Genomic DNA, 13660 nt, shown 5'->3' on the forward strand with positions numbered 1-13660 from the left:
GTAAGAAGAAAGGGTTAACGGAATTGGGGGACTCTTGCCCTTTTCCGAGGCGGTCTGGAAGGATTAAAGCAAGAATGCCTCAAGCAGGGGCAATGGCTCACAATACAGACAAAATCTCATCATCCTCTATTTCTGACAAAAACATCTATATGTGTAATTCACGCTTAGATGAACCTGATGATCGGGCAGGACCATCCAAGCTATGGGAAGTGGGAAAACAAGTCGGGATTAGGTGCCGCAAGGGAGAAAATGAGGTTGTAAGAGAGTATGGGAATATGGAAGTCAGAGATTCAGAGGTTGTTTCACGCTCTGAGACGGGTAATAAAAACTTGTCTTAATGATTATTGTGAACTTAAATATTAGAGGTGTGGGGGGAAGCTCAAAAGCGAGGTATTTGAGACAAGTTATTGCTTGTCAGGGGGCGGATCTTGTGTGTCTGCAAGAAACAAAGGCTAAGGAGTTCTCGGCAGCAAGATGTTATTCCTTGTGGGGGGATAACAAAGTAGGATGGGTTCATTACGAAGGCGTTAATGGTAGTGGCAGTTTGTTGTCCATGTGGCACGAAGAAGCGTTTCTCTATGCAAACCACGTCATGGGGGAAGGGCTTCATTGCAGTTTTCGGCAACCATGTTAAAACCAACACTAGTTGTGTAGTGGTCAATGTTTATGCTGCTTGTTCCTTGAGTGAGAAGAAGACCCTTTGGGAGGATCTGTCTAACCTTAAAGCGGCTTCACAAGAGTTGGTATGGTGCCTGTATGGTGATTTCAACGCCATCAGAAGCCGGAATGAGAGGAAAGGTGTAAGGGAGAGGGCTAGTCAATCAGGTGAGATTATTGGATTTAATAGTTTCATCGATACCAACTCTTTTCTCGAATTGCCTTTAGTAGGGAAGAAATTCACTTGGTTTAAGGCTAATGGAACGACAAAGAGCAGATTAGACCGAGTTCTTGTTTCGGAAGCGTGGATGGAGATATGGCCTATGAGTAAACAGTATATGCAGAGAAGGGAAGTCTCGGACCACTGTGCAATAGTGGTAAAGTATGTGGAAAAGAATTGGGGGCCCAAACCTTTCCGATCCATCGATGCGTGGTTTATGGAAAAGGGGTTTAGTGAGATGGTCAAGAATAACTGGTTATCATACCCTGTGCAAGGGAGTGTTTTCATAAAGATCAAGGAGAAATTGAAGCTTTTGAAAGGTGATCTAAAAGTCTGGAATAGGGATGAGTTTGGCAACATCCAAACAAACAAGATGAGGATTCTGCAGGAATTGGAGGCCTTAGATTCCCATGATTGCATCAACGACCTTGGGGAAGATGATAGGCTGAAGAGGTATGAGTTGGTAGGTCGCTTGAAGGAAACTGAAAAGAAACTAGACTCCCTCATTTGTCAAAAAGCTAGAGCAAAATGGTTCAAGTACGGGGACACGTGTACCAAGTTTTTTCACTCATCTCTGAGGTGGAGAAGACTTAGAAATGAGGTGAAAGGGGTTGAGGTTGGTGGTATCTGGTGCGAGGAACCTTGTACAGTGCGTCAAGAAGCCAAGAAACTTTTTGAAAACAGATTTACGGCTACGAAGGACTTTGGTGTTAGACTTGATATGGTTGATTTTAAGTCCCTATCCAGGGAGGATAATATTTCCCTAACAGCCGCTTTTTCTGAGCAAGAGATTAGAGATGTGGTGTGGCTTTGTGATGGTTCGAAGAGCCCAGGGCCAGATAGTTTTAACATGAACTTTATCAAGAAAAGCTGGGGGGGTTCTAAAAGACGACATAGTGGCAGCGACGACCATTTTTCATGAAAATGGGCACATTCCAAATGGTTGTAATGCCTCCTTCGTAGCTTTTATACCCAAGGTAAAAGATCCGGTTATGCTTGAGCAATACAGACCTATCTCCCTTGTAGGTGCAGTTTACAAAATTATTTCGAAAGTTTTAGCGGGAAGGATGAAGAAAGTCATCGACTCTGTCATTGATGAATGCCAATCGGCTTTCTTAAAGAATAAATGGATTCTGGACAGTGTGCTCTTGGCCAACGAGGTGGTAGAGGACCTGAGGAGGGGTGGAAAGAGTGGTTTGTGTTTTAAGGTGGGTTTTGAAAAAGCCTACGTGATATGATTCCAAATTCTCATCACTACGACTCAGTCAGATGGGAGTTCCTATATGAAATGTTAAATAGGATGGGGTTCGATAACAGATGGGTCAGGTGGATCAAAGGCTGCCTGGAAAGCGCAACGGTGTTTGTGCTTGTCAATGGTAGCCCTACTGAGGAATTCAAGCCGTCGAGAGGGTTAAGGCAGGGCGATCCTCTCGCTCCTCTTTTGTTTATAGTGGTTGCGGAAGGGCTGGCTGGGCTGGTAAGGCAAGGTGTGAAGGCAAATCTCCTATCTGGTATAAAAGTAGGAAGAAAAGAGGTAGAAATTACCATCCTTCAGTACGCAGATGACACTCTTTTTCTATGCCAGGACTCCTTCAGTAATGTTATCACCTTGAAGTCTATTCTTAGGGGGTTTGAGCTAGCCTCAGGGTTGAAGATTAACTTCCATAAGTCAAAACTAGTAGGCATAAATGTCTTGGAAAGCAATTTGGACTGCTATGCAAAGACTCTGAACTGTGGCCAGATGGTTGTACCTTTCAACTATCTAGGCTTAAAAGTGGGGGGTAATCCGAGGAAGAAAAAATTCTGGGAACCTGTCCTAAAAAAACTAAAGTCAAGACTTAGTGTGTGGAAAGGGAGGTTTCTCTCAATGGCAGGCAGACTGTGCTTAATCAAATATGTGTTATTTGCTACACCGCTCTACTACCTGTCTCTTTTCAAAGCACCAGAGGTGCTCTGTAAAAGCATCATTAGCATTTAAAGGAGGTTCCTATGGGGGTGGGGAAAGGAGAAGATGTCTATATCTTGGGTTAGCTGGAGAGACTTGTGCAGAACAAAAGAGGAAGGTGGACTGGGAATCAGAGACATTCGGAAGTTCAATTATGCTCTTATGGCAAAGTGGATGTGGCGGTATAGCTCTGACGAGAAAGGGAGGTGGAAGGAAGTGATTGAATCGAAGTATGGTCTGGGTATTAATAGTGATTTTGTGCCTATTAAATATCAGTCATGGTGGTGGAGGGATTTGACGAGCATATATAGGGAGGGAGGAGGAGACGGGTGGTTCCAAGACGAAGTTGGATGGAGAATAGGGAGTGGAGATAAAAAAATTTTTTGGGAGGATGTGTGGGTAGGAAATTCAAAGCTAAAAAATTTGTTCCCGAGACTATACTCCCTATCGTTAAACCAAGGCCACAAGTTGGAAGAAGTGGGAGAATGGGAAGGATCGATATGGAGGTGGTCCTTAAGATGGAGGAGAGGTAGATTTGAGTGGGAAACCTCATTAGAAGCTGAGTTGGAAGGCCTCCTATCCAGGGTCAAAGTAAGGAAGGATGAAAAGGATGCTCTCGAGTGGAGATGTGAGGCTAATGGCTGCTTCACAGTGAGCTCCGCGTATGAGTACCTAGTCAGGACGACTAGGGCCCCTCAAATTGATGTCTTCAAACACCTTTGGAAGACGAAGACGTTCCCCAATGTTATATTCACAACCTGGAGGGTGTTGCTGAACAAAATTCCAACTAGGATGTGGTTGAGAAGGAGAGGGATTCCACTAGACACATATGTATGTGCTCTTTGTGAACTTAAGGAAGAGTCCTGCCAACATCTCTTCCTGGAGTGTAAGGTTGCTAGTCGTGTATGGGATCTATGCCTTAGATGGATTGGAATTCTCTACGTCCAACATAACGATGTTAGGAATCATTTTGAAAGTTTTATGTTGACCCAGGGCAGTAATAAACAAAATCAGATCTGGAAAGGGGTTTGGGCTACCATTATACGATGTTTGTGGAATCATAGGAATTCAGTAGCTTTTAATCAAGGTGTTGTGGATGAGGAAGAAGTCCTTCAAAAGGCCCAACTAAAGTCATGGTTATGGTTAAAACATAAGGGGAATAAGTTTACCTACTCTTTTTCTTATTGGGTGTTGAACCCAATGATTTGTATTAGTAGCTATAAGTAGTATCTGTGTTGCAGTGGAAGGTTTAAAGTTTGCTGGTTGGTGGCGGAATAGAGAAAGGAAGGGGGTTAGTTTTTAATGGTGAACCTACATGCTGTACAGAGGATGGCGGTGGAGTTGAGTGGATGTATGAGTGGTTGAATTTGGAGCAGAGATCTTGCTGGCAGAATGAGTTGAGGTCCGAGAAAGGTGCTAGTTTCGAGCTAAGACCGGTTAGATAAAAATCTTGTTCCCCTATTCTCTGTTTGAATCAGCTTTAGGCCCTTGTAGGTGCAAGTATATTCAGGTCACGGGTGTGAATGTGCTGGAATTGTATGGAAGCACCTCAGGCACTGCAGAAGCTAGTTTTCAAAAGAAAGGAATTAAAGTCCTCTCATGGCTTGGATGGGAATGGCGTGCCCATTGGAAGAAAGGCTGGTGGTGGGATTCCAATGCTGGTTGCAGTTCGTCAATGGAATAATCAGTATGAGTCTGCGGTTGACTCTGATGAAGGTGTCTTTGGTAGATGATGGGAGTGAGTTGAAGGAAGTGATCTGGGTGGCTGTGGAGCTGTGGGGCTGATCTCGGGATGGTTAGGATTTTATGCTGGAGACACCTTGCACGGTTGAGAGTAAGTACTGGTAATTTCTTAGGACTGTGCTGAACCGCAGTGGATATAGTGCTGACAGTGGAGAGTGGTGTTCATGGTTCAGAAAACTTTTCAAATGGCAATATCATCTTGGTTGTTTAGACAAGGATCGTGGTGCGAACGCTATGAAAAGGTAAAAGGTGCAAGTGCAGGTCATGGACGGAAGTGGAGTGAAGGTGCTGAAGCAATAAGCAGGGATAAAGAAGGAAGGCGGCCTGTGGCTAAATGAATGTAGGAGTTTTTTTTTTGGGTTTGTATATAGTGATGCAGGAAAGAAGTTGGGTACGTATGTGGGTTCTATAGCCTTACGACATCTTTTTGGGGGTTTGATCACGTTTGCTGCACCTTTCGAGATGTTTTGGTTCTGTGTAAATGTGTGAGCTGGTGGGTTAAATACCCACTATGTGTGATGTTGGCTACTTGTCTGTTGGGTGTGCCTCTGTTCATATCCTATGGAGAAGTATCTTTATTTAGTGTATACGGGTTGGGATACCCCTGAAGTATCCCATTAATTTAATTTATTTCATTGCTGATAAAAAAAAGAAAGACTTTAAAAGTTATTATAGCTTGCGTTATTAAATTTTACAATTTTAAAAGAACATTAGTTTCCATTAAATCATTTTCTACTAAAATATCTCATCATTACTTTTACTTAAGGAATGGAACTTGGTTAATAGTTATATATTTTATAAAATTATTATTATCAATAAAATACATTTTTTTCCTATTTTTTATATTATTTATTTAATAAATATAAAGAATTAGTTTTTTTTACGTAGTTATAATATAATAATAATAATAATAATAATTATTATTATTATTATTAGAGATGGAATGTTTCATTTATTATAAAAAAGCATGATAAATATTTATACATGAATATAACGTGAATTGAATTTGATATAACTTCTTTATATGTAATAAACATTTATTTGATAATATCTCGTAGTAATAAAGTGTACTAAAAAAAATGGAATCTATTTGGTAAATACTTTACAAATGTTTCAAGGTTGTTTCTCCCTGCACCATATCATTTAATATATGTACCCAACATAAATTTTAAAACCCAACATTGCCCTTATGTTTTTTGAAATGCTACAAAGGAGTATTGTGTTACTGTGGTGTGTGTTTTGAAGCCCTTATCTTTTTGGAAATGCTACACAGGAGTGTTGTGTTAGTGTGGTGTGTGTTTTGAATGGAAGTGGTGGTGGTGTAGTGAGTTGCAACAATGATAATGTTGCAGTGATTTTTTCTGCAACAGTGGCAATGGTGCTCACTTCTACTCCAGTGACAGATCCTTCTCTCTACGCAACCATCTTCCTCTTTGTTGCTGCTACCGTGCAACAAACTTAGTGGTTCATACAGTGTTCAGTGCATATTGTTGGTGCCTCAATGAAAGTAGGGTTTTATATCATTAAGGGCAAATAAGTCTTTTTAAATAATGGTATTGGGTGCAGTCTTAATTGATATGGTGCAAGGAGAATGATGGAGATCAAGCCCAAGAGAACATGGAGGCCACTCATCAAGCTCAAGAAGAGGTGGAGGCACAAATGGAGGACGCCCATGGAGGTCAAAGTCCACCTCAAAGGATTACAAGAAGCATGTTCAAAGCCTTGGGAGCTAGAGGACATTTATTTTCTCTTTTTGTAGTGTCTTTAGTTGAAGGTGCTTAGAGGGAAACCTTAGAAACCTCTTTTTTATATAGCATCTTTTAGGTTTTTAAATAGGAGCTTTAGGGGGGTGTATTAGTAGATAGGTGTAGGAGTAGAATAGGGGGTGCCAAAGTAAAGGAAGGGATCACACCTTCCTTGCTTGGCAATTAGCGCCGGTTCTAGATAGCTTTTGGAGGGAATTTTGAATTGTTTAGCTTTCATTTTTCAGCACCTTAGGCTATAAATAGAGGTGCCTTCCTTGTAAAATTCAGATTTGAATTCATCTAAAGAAACTATACTCAAAATTGGAGTGAGCATTTGGAGAGCTTTTGAGCTTCTACTCTAGTCTTATCTTGAAGGACCATGGTTTCCTCAAGTGGCGGCTTCCACACTCATCTAGGAGCATCCATACTTCTAGTGGCGTGATCATCCAACCTATCTTCCATCTTCATGAGCATTCTCTTCTCTTTCCTTTCTTCTCTTTCAATTACTCTTGTTGTCTTGTGTTCTTGAGCAATTTTTTGGTTCGGCTGTCCTTAATTTTCCAGCACCTATGTTTTGGTTTTCTAAATTCTGTTCAGCACATTTGTTTGTGGTTTAATTCTGTTCGGTCCTCTCTTTTATAATTCCTTTGTTGATTCAATTTGATAATATTTGGTTCATCCAAATGAGTTTGGGAATTGGTACTTGTATTGGTGAGTTCTTGACTTAGAACCATGATCCAACTTCTAAGAAAGTGCCTCTACATTTTCCAGCTCAAGGTGATTCCTCAAAGTGTCAAGAATCTTGTTCTATGTGGCTATTGGAATCACATCAGAGAATCTGCCATGTTTCAATTTATATGGAAAGGAGCCCATAAATCCATCCTATGTGCGAAACAAAAATAAGATAAAATAATGTTTCTTAAATTGAGCTAAGCCCATCACAATTGAACATGTACATCAAATTGGATTCAAAACCCTAATTTACATAATTGTTGGATACGGCTGTTCTCTAGTGCATCAACAACTTACAATCTAAGGCTATAAAATGCAAAGAAAAGGAGATCACTAAGAGAATACAAAGATAACCAACATTAAATAATTTTGAAAGTCCCTTGGTGACAAGTTGGTGACAAGGGGACAAGAGTTTCAAAGAGTGGTGCAATAGTTATCCATTTGATGTCGAAGGTGAACTTATAGTCCACAAAAGGAGAGTGTGAAAAGAAAAACAATAGGAAAAGGAAGAATAAAAAAGAAGTTCTTATCACCATAAATTGTCTTCAGGTATCATTAATGGCAAATTGTAGTAATGATAGGTTTCACCAATTATACGCTTTCATTTACTTTTTTTCAATTGGCAAACACATTCACTTTTGAAGAGAAAATTTTCATACATAAGATTTGTTGGTATTTATTAGCGATTGCTAAAAATTTTGTAGGTGACGAGGGAAAGAAGCAATCAAAGTAAGTACTTTATTTATTATCATGAATTTTTTCTTTGTTATTTTGATTATTCTTTTGTAATTAAGTTTGTTTCTTGAACAGGTACTTATAGTTATGAGTTTACATTTTTTTCAGTAAATTTTTTTAAATAAAAAATAAATCAATTTATGAAGTTTTAGATTATTGTTGGGATGAATGAAATACATGCATATACTTATTTAGTATATTTTTAGTGAAGAGGTAAAATGGTTATTATTTTTTGCTACAGGAATGCATTCTTTCATTGCACAATATTTTTTTTGTCAATGTATTTAATATGCAAAATTGTATTTCCTTCACCGTATACTTTTGGAACCCTTTCTGAAACAAATTGAAGACATTATTTTCCTTCATGTTACCATAAGATTTGATCCTAGAGGTTAGACTCTTTATCGTCCTTTCTTTTTTCACACTTAATCCCTTTTTATTATCAATTTTTTTATTCTTATATTAAAATATCAAATATCAAATCAAGATATATTCATTATTATATTTTTAAATATATAAATGACCTCAATTGTGAAGAACTTATACTTCTTAACACTAATATTAAGTTTTCTTTTCCATTTTGGATTTGCATTGTTGTAGTTTATATTCGATTATTTCAAATAGTATGACTTTTGGTATGTTACTCAACTAATCATGATACATTTATATATATATATATATAATATGTATATATTAGTTCATGAATGATTGATATTTTGTAGATTTTGAACACAACAATTTTTAAGTCCACATATGTTATAAACATATTGGTGAATTATACCTCCTCAACCATTTTTTGCAACTTCATGTTTTCGTAATCATCCTCATCACAGGAATCCTCAATATCACAATCCACATGGTCATCTTCAAAATAAGAATGATTAATAATCACAATTCGATTCATTAGTTGGTTGTTCCCCTTTTTCTCTTGCTCTTCCAATCACTCCCCACCAAGGATTTGAACATATTGGTAAAGAGTAAGAGAAAGAGTAAGAGAAAGAGTAAGAGAAAGAGGATAAATATCTGAGTGTTTTTCCAAATTGTAATCATGAATCATTATAACTCTGAAGATGACCATGTGAACTGTGACATTGAGGATTCTTGAGATGTGGATGATCACGAAAATATCAAGTATAAAATAGTTAAGGAATCACATGTACACCATTAATTCTCATAAGATCCAATGTGTTTAATTTTATTGCCATTTGAAAATACAAGTATATACCATTTTTTAGATATATTAGTAAATGTCATGACTATGAATAGATGAAAAGAAGACAAAATTTATGAATATATATATATATATATATATATATATATATATATAACTATGTGGATTATGCCAATTAGTGAGATTCTACTAAGTGCATTTGGGAACTTGATAAACAGACATAAAAATTGCCATATCTTTCATCGTAGTTGGAAAGACAATCATAAGGACTATATTACTGACATGGTAAAGTTGATTCATGTCTAGTATAATTTTTTAAAGTATTTTTCTTGAATAGTTTTACGTGTTGTAATATGTCTCACAAAATCTTTTTTGTTAATTACACTCATGATTGAGTAAAATTTATTTTGTAAATGAATTGATTGAACAAACGAGACATGTACCAATACATAACTTAAGTATGAAACGAAGACAATGTAAACATGAATTGAAATAAAATGATATAAACTTTTAAGACCTAGTAGAACACAATTTTTCACATCCCTAATCCTAGGGTTGATCCATATCAATATCGTGATTTAGTACATTTTGGTGTTCTTAGAAGGATCAGTACATAATGTAATTACTTTTTGGTTAATATAGTTTTTCTAATTGTTATATTTTTATATCCACTAGTTATAGAAAATATGAGGACAAAAATTGATAAGAACTAAGAATCTTCCAAGACATATTAATTAGATTATGTGTCTTTAGTATTGTCTCATATCATATTTGTTTTAGTGTTCTTTTATTCGATCTAATTATATATAGGATTGTTATTCAACCGAATCCTCAAGCACAATATAATTTATATTGGTACTCAAACTTAAAAAGGTGAAAACATTATTACTAAAATGATTGTTGTTATGATTGTATGAAGTTTTTTCAATTTGTATGTTTTAAAATAAGTTTAATTACCCTTTTAGTTCCTATATTAAAGGTCAAAAATCAATTTCATCCATTTATTTTAAAAAATTCAATGTCACCCGTAACATTTCTTTAAAAGTTTAATTTGGTCTAAACTTTTTTAAAGCAATTCAAAGTGGTAGTCCCAACTTTTTTAAAACGATTTAATATGGTTAGAACACATATAATTCAACGTGTAGTAGTAGAATTGTTGAAGTAAATTAATTTAATGAGATAGAAGGAACCATATTGAATTGTTTTAAAATAAATTTGGATTATATTGAACATTTTAAAATTAGAGGGATGAAATTGGTTTTTTTCCCCTTAATATAGGAACTAAAAAGGTAATTAAGCCTTTAAAATAAAAGGACACACATGGTTTCATAATCATAACCTTTTTAAAATGGCTTATTACCTTATAAAAATAAGTTGTCTATAACCCATAAGTCATATTTTAGTAATCTCTCCACTAATTTTATATGTAGTGTGAAATAGATCTTATGGACTTATTATCGTCATATATATGGGAGTTTCTTTGTTTAATGTAGCTCTTTGTGCTTGCTACTTCACGGAAACATGGATATAGTTAGACTCAAATTTGATTCTTGAAAAGGAAAACTATTATCTTTAACGGGAAGAGTTCAACTTGTAAATACTATCATATTAGGTATGTTGCTATATATTTTTCTAATATATTCTTGGTCTATGTCATTATTGAATGAATTAAATACTTTAATTTAAAACTTTATCTTAATAGGCGATGTTATTGTAAAGGAGGCTAGTGACTCTTAAATGGGATAAATTGTGTTTATTGCGCAAGGAGGGCTTTTTAAGAGTGACCTCTATCAAAGTTCTCCATAGAGTTGTAATCGTAAAACTCACTTAGGATTTCTTATTTTCTAATTATGCCTATTATACCTTTATGCACTCCATGATATCAAAAAAATATAGATAAAAATTGTGTCTTAGGTTGTGATGTGATTCCAATAGCCACATAGAACAAGATTCTTGACACTTTGAGGAATCACCTTGAGCTGGAAAATGTAGAGGCACTTTCTTAGAAGTTGGATCATAGTTCTAAGATCAAGAACTCACCAAAACAAGTACCAAATCCCAAACTCATTTGGATGAACCAAATATTGTCAAATTGAATCAACAAAGGAGAAGGAAAAGAACAAACCGAACAGAATTGAACTTCAAAACAAAAGAACCGAACAGAATTTAAAAACTAAACAGAAAATAGGTGCTGGAAAATTAAAGGAACCGAAACAAAAACAACTCAAAACTCAAGGCAATAAGAACAAATTGAAGAAGAAGAAAGGAAGGAGAAGAGAATGCTCATGAAGATGGAGGAATGGTTGGATGATCACGCCACTAGAAGAATGGATGCTCCTAGATGAGTGTGGAAGCCGCCACTTGAGGAAACCATGGTCCTTCAAGATAAGACTAGAGAAGAAGCTCAAAGCTCTCCAAATGCTCACTCCAATTTTGAGTATAGTTTCTTTAGATAAAATTCAAATCTGAATTTTACAAAGGAAGCACCTCTATTTATAGCCTAAGGTGCTGAAAAATAGGTGGGAAATTTCAAATAAACTCATTTGAAATTCCCACCAAAAACAAGTCACATGGGAGGTGTGACCTTTTTCTACTATGACACCTCCCAAAAACTACACCTACACCACTCTCCTAAGTCACATGGACAATGTGACTTTATTTTACATTTTCACACACCTTTATTTAATAACCACACCTCCTAAAACTATACAAGAGTATTTCAAAGCTTGGCCTTGCCCCTCATGGGATGGATTTGGGCTCTTTGGGCTTTGGCCTTCTTGGGCTTGGGCTTGGGCTTTGGGCTTGGGCCTCATCTTTATTTTATGTCTTCTTTTAATTTTGAGAAGACTAGAAGGAAGAACTTCAAATGTGAGGGTGGATGTCCTCTTCCTCCATTAATAAAAGCCTCCTTTATTTGATTCTCATCAGGTTGGGTGTACACCCTCTTCCATTTTGCCTCGAATATCAATTTATATATGATAAGTGTTATATTTCAGTAATATTAAAATACATGCACTTATGAATATTAATTGATAAAACAACTGTAATATAATCCCTAATTTATGAATTTAAACTTTTTTACATACTTTGTGATTATAATTTGAATAAGAACAATTTATTCTCAAATTTGTGTTAATTTCAGGATTCTAGGGAAGAATGGAGATGAAAATGCAAAAGGAGAATAAACAAAGATAAAAAGGAAAAGTTAGAACGCTCCAACACTCGCCCAAGCCAGAAGCTCCAGAGGATCTCACCCAAGCGAGCCCAATCACGCTTGGGTGAGAAGTCACTTAGCCCAAGCCCGACTAGGTTAAATATGAGGCGTGAGGCACAACCCTAGATTAGGAATGGGGAGAATAGAAGGTGTTAGAAACATCATGGATCTTCTTTTCTTGCTTTCCATGCTTGTAATGACCATCATGAGTGGCTAATTCTACCTTTTAGGTTTGAGAGTAATCTGTTCAAACTCTTATGTATTGAGGTGATATTTAAATATAACATTCTACTCTTGATTGATGATTGGTATTGTCATTTTATTTGTAATGCTTGGTTACTATGATCAAGATCCTTAGATTTGACTGGAAAATACTTATAAGTTTCTGACCCAAATGATAATGCTTAACATATTTGAATGTTAGGAATATATTTGAAATGTTAATTCTTATCAACATCGAATCGTAATGCTAAGGAGTTTTTATAAATATATGAAGAATCAATATTTAGGAAACATTATTAATAATTTTGTATGCGAGGAATCAATATGAATGATTTTTATATGTGGATAAATGTCAATCAAGATGAAATGTTATATGCGAGGAATTGATATAAATAAATTTTATATGGGCATCAACATCAATCAAAGGATAGAATATTATTATGCTATTCAAAATACATAAGAGTAAGAAGAATGGACCCCAAATCAAAATTTTCCCAATTGAACCTACAAACTCTTTAACTTGCTTTCTTTACAATTCTTGCAATCATTATAACAAACTCCCAACAAACTTTGTTATTTTGTTTTCTCTTTAGTAAATCTTATACTTGATAATTCAACTATTCCTTGTGGGTTTGATATTCTTCCTTAGGGACAAATTATTACTTCTAATGTGGTACACTTGCCGTAACATAGTCATCAAGTTTTTATATTTTTGATTGCCGCCATATTATTCATATTTTTGTAATAGTTTCTGTTCCCAGCAGCCTTCAATGCAATTGTCCTCACATGCTTGTCCTCATTCTCTTGAACACTTAGCTTGTTCATCTCTAACTCGTGCTCTCTCCTCTTTCTAAACAATGATGCAGTGGTCATGGAGGTTAGATCCTTTGATTCAAATATGGCAGTAACCTTGGGCTGCCATGATCTATCAAGACACTTGAGAATTTTGATATTAAACTCCTCTTTATCAAATGTTTTCCCAAGACTCATAAGATGATTTACAATGTGAGTAAACTGTTTTTGCACTTCTACAATTGTTTTTCCCTTTTGCATTCTGAACATCTCATATTCTTGTATGAGAGTGTGCTTCCTTTCCCTTTTCACATCATTGATGCCTTCATGAGTTACTTCAAGAGTATCACACATCTCCTTTGCTGATTCACATTGAGACACCCTGAAAAACTCGTCAGAACTTAGTGCAGATGTAATAATATTCTTAGCAATCATATTGGGCCTTTTTACTTTCTTGCTTAGACCATTGGGACCAAGGTTTTTC

The 13660-nt window shown here is 36.0% G+C and overlaps 2 protein-coding genes across 2 annotated transcripts; one reads left to right on the forward strand and one right to left on the reverse strand.

Moving 5' to 3' along the window:
- The first annotated feature begins 530 nt into the window (after positions 1-530).
- On the forward strand, positions 531-1799 carry LOC137838265 (uncharacterized). Its single transcript, XM_068647516.2, has one exon. The coding sequence runs from the start codon at positions 531-533 to the stop codon at positions 1797-1799; it is 1269 nt and encodes a 422-aa protein (XP_068503617.1).
- An 11281-nt stretch (positions 1800-13080) lies between these two features.
- On the reverse strand, positions 13081-13611 carry LOC137838266 (uncharacterized). The gene has a single exon (XM_068647517.1). It carries the CDS (start codon positions 13609-13611, stop codon positions 13081-13083), a length of 531 nt encoding a protein of 176 aa, XP_068503618.1.
- Between the last annotated feature and the right edge of the window lie 49 nt (positions 13612-13660).

The sequence above is a fragment of the Phaseolus vulgaris genome, chromosome 4 (genome assembly GCF_051622355.1).
Source record: "Phaseolus vulgaris cultivar YP4 chromosome 4, ASM5162235v1, whole genome shotgun sequence".
NCBI lineage: Eukaryota > Viridiplantae > Streptophyta > Magnoliopsida > Fabales > Fabaceae > Phaseolus > Phaseolus vulgaris.

Coding starts and splice junctions, on each gene's coding strand:
- LOC137838265 (XM_068647516.2), top strand. CDS start 531: ATGGTAGTGGCAGTTTGTTGTCCATGTGGCACGAAGAAGCGTTTCTCT.
- LOC137838266 (XM_068647517.1), bottom strand. CDS start 13,611: ATGATTGCTAAGAATATTATTACATCTGCACTAAGTTCTGACGAGTTT.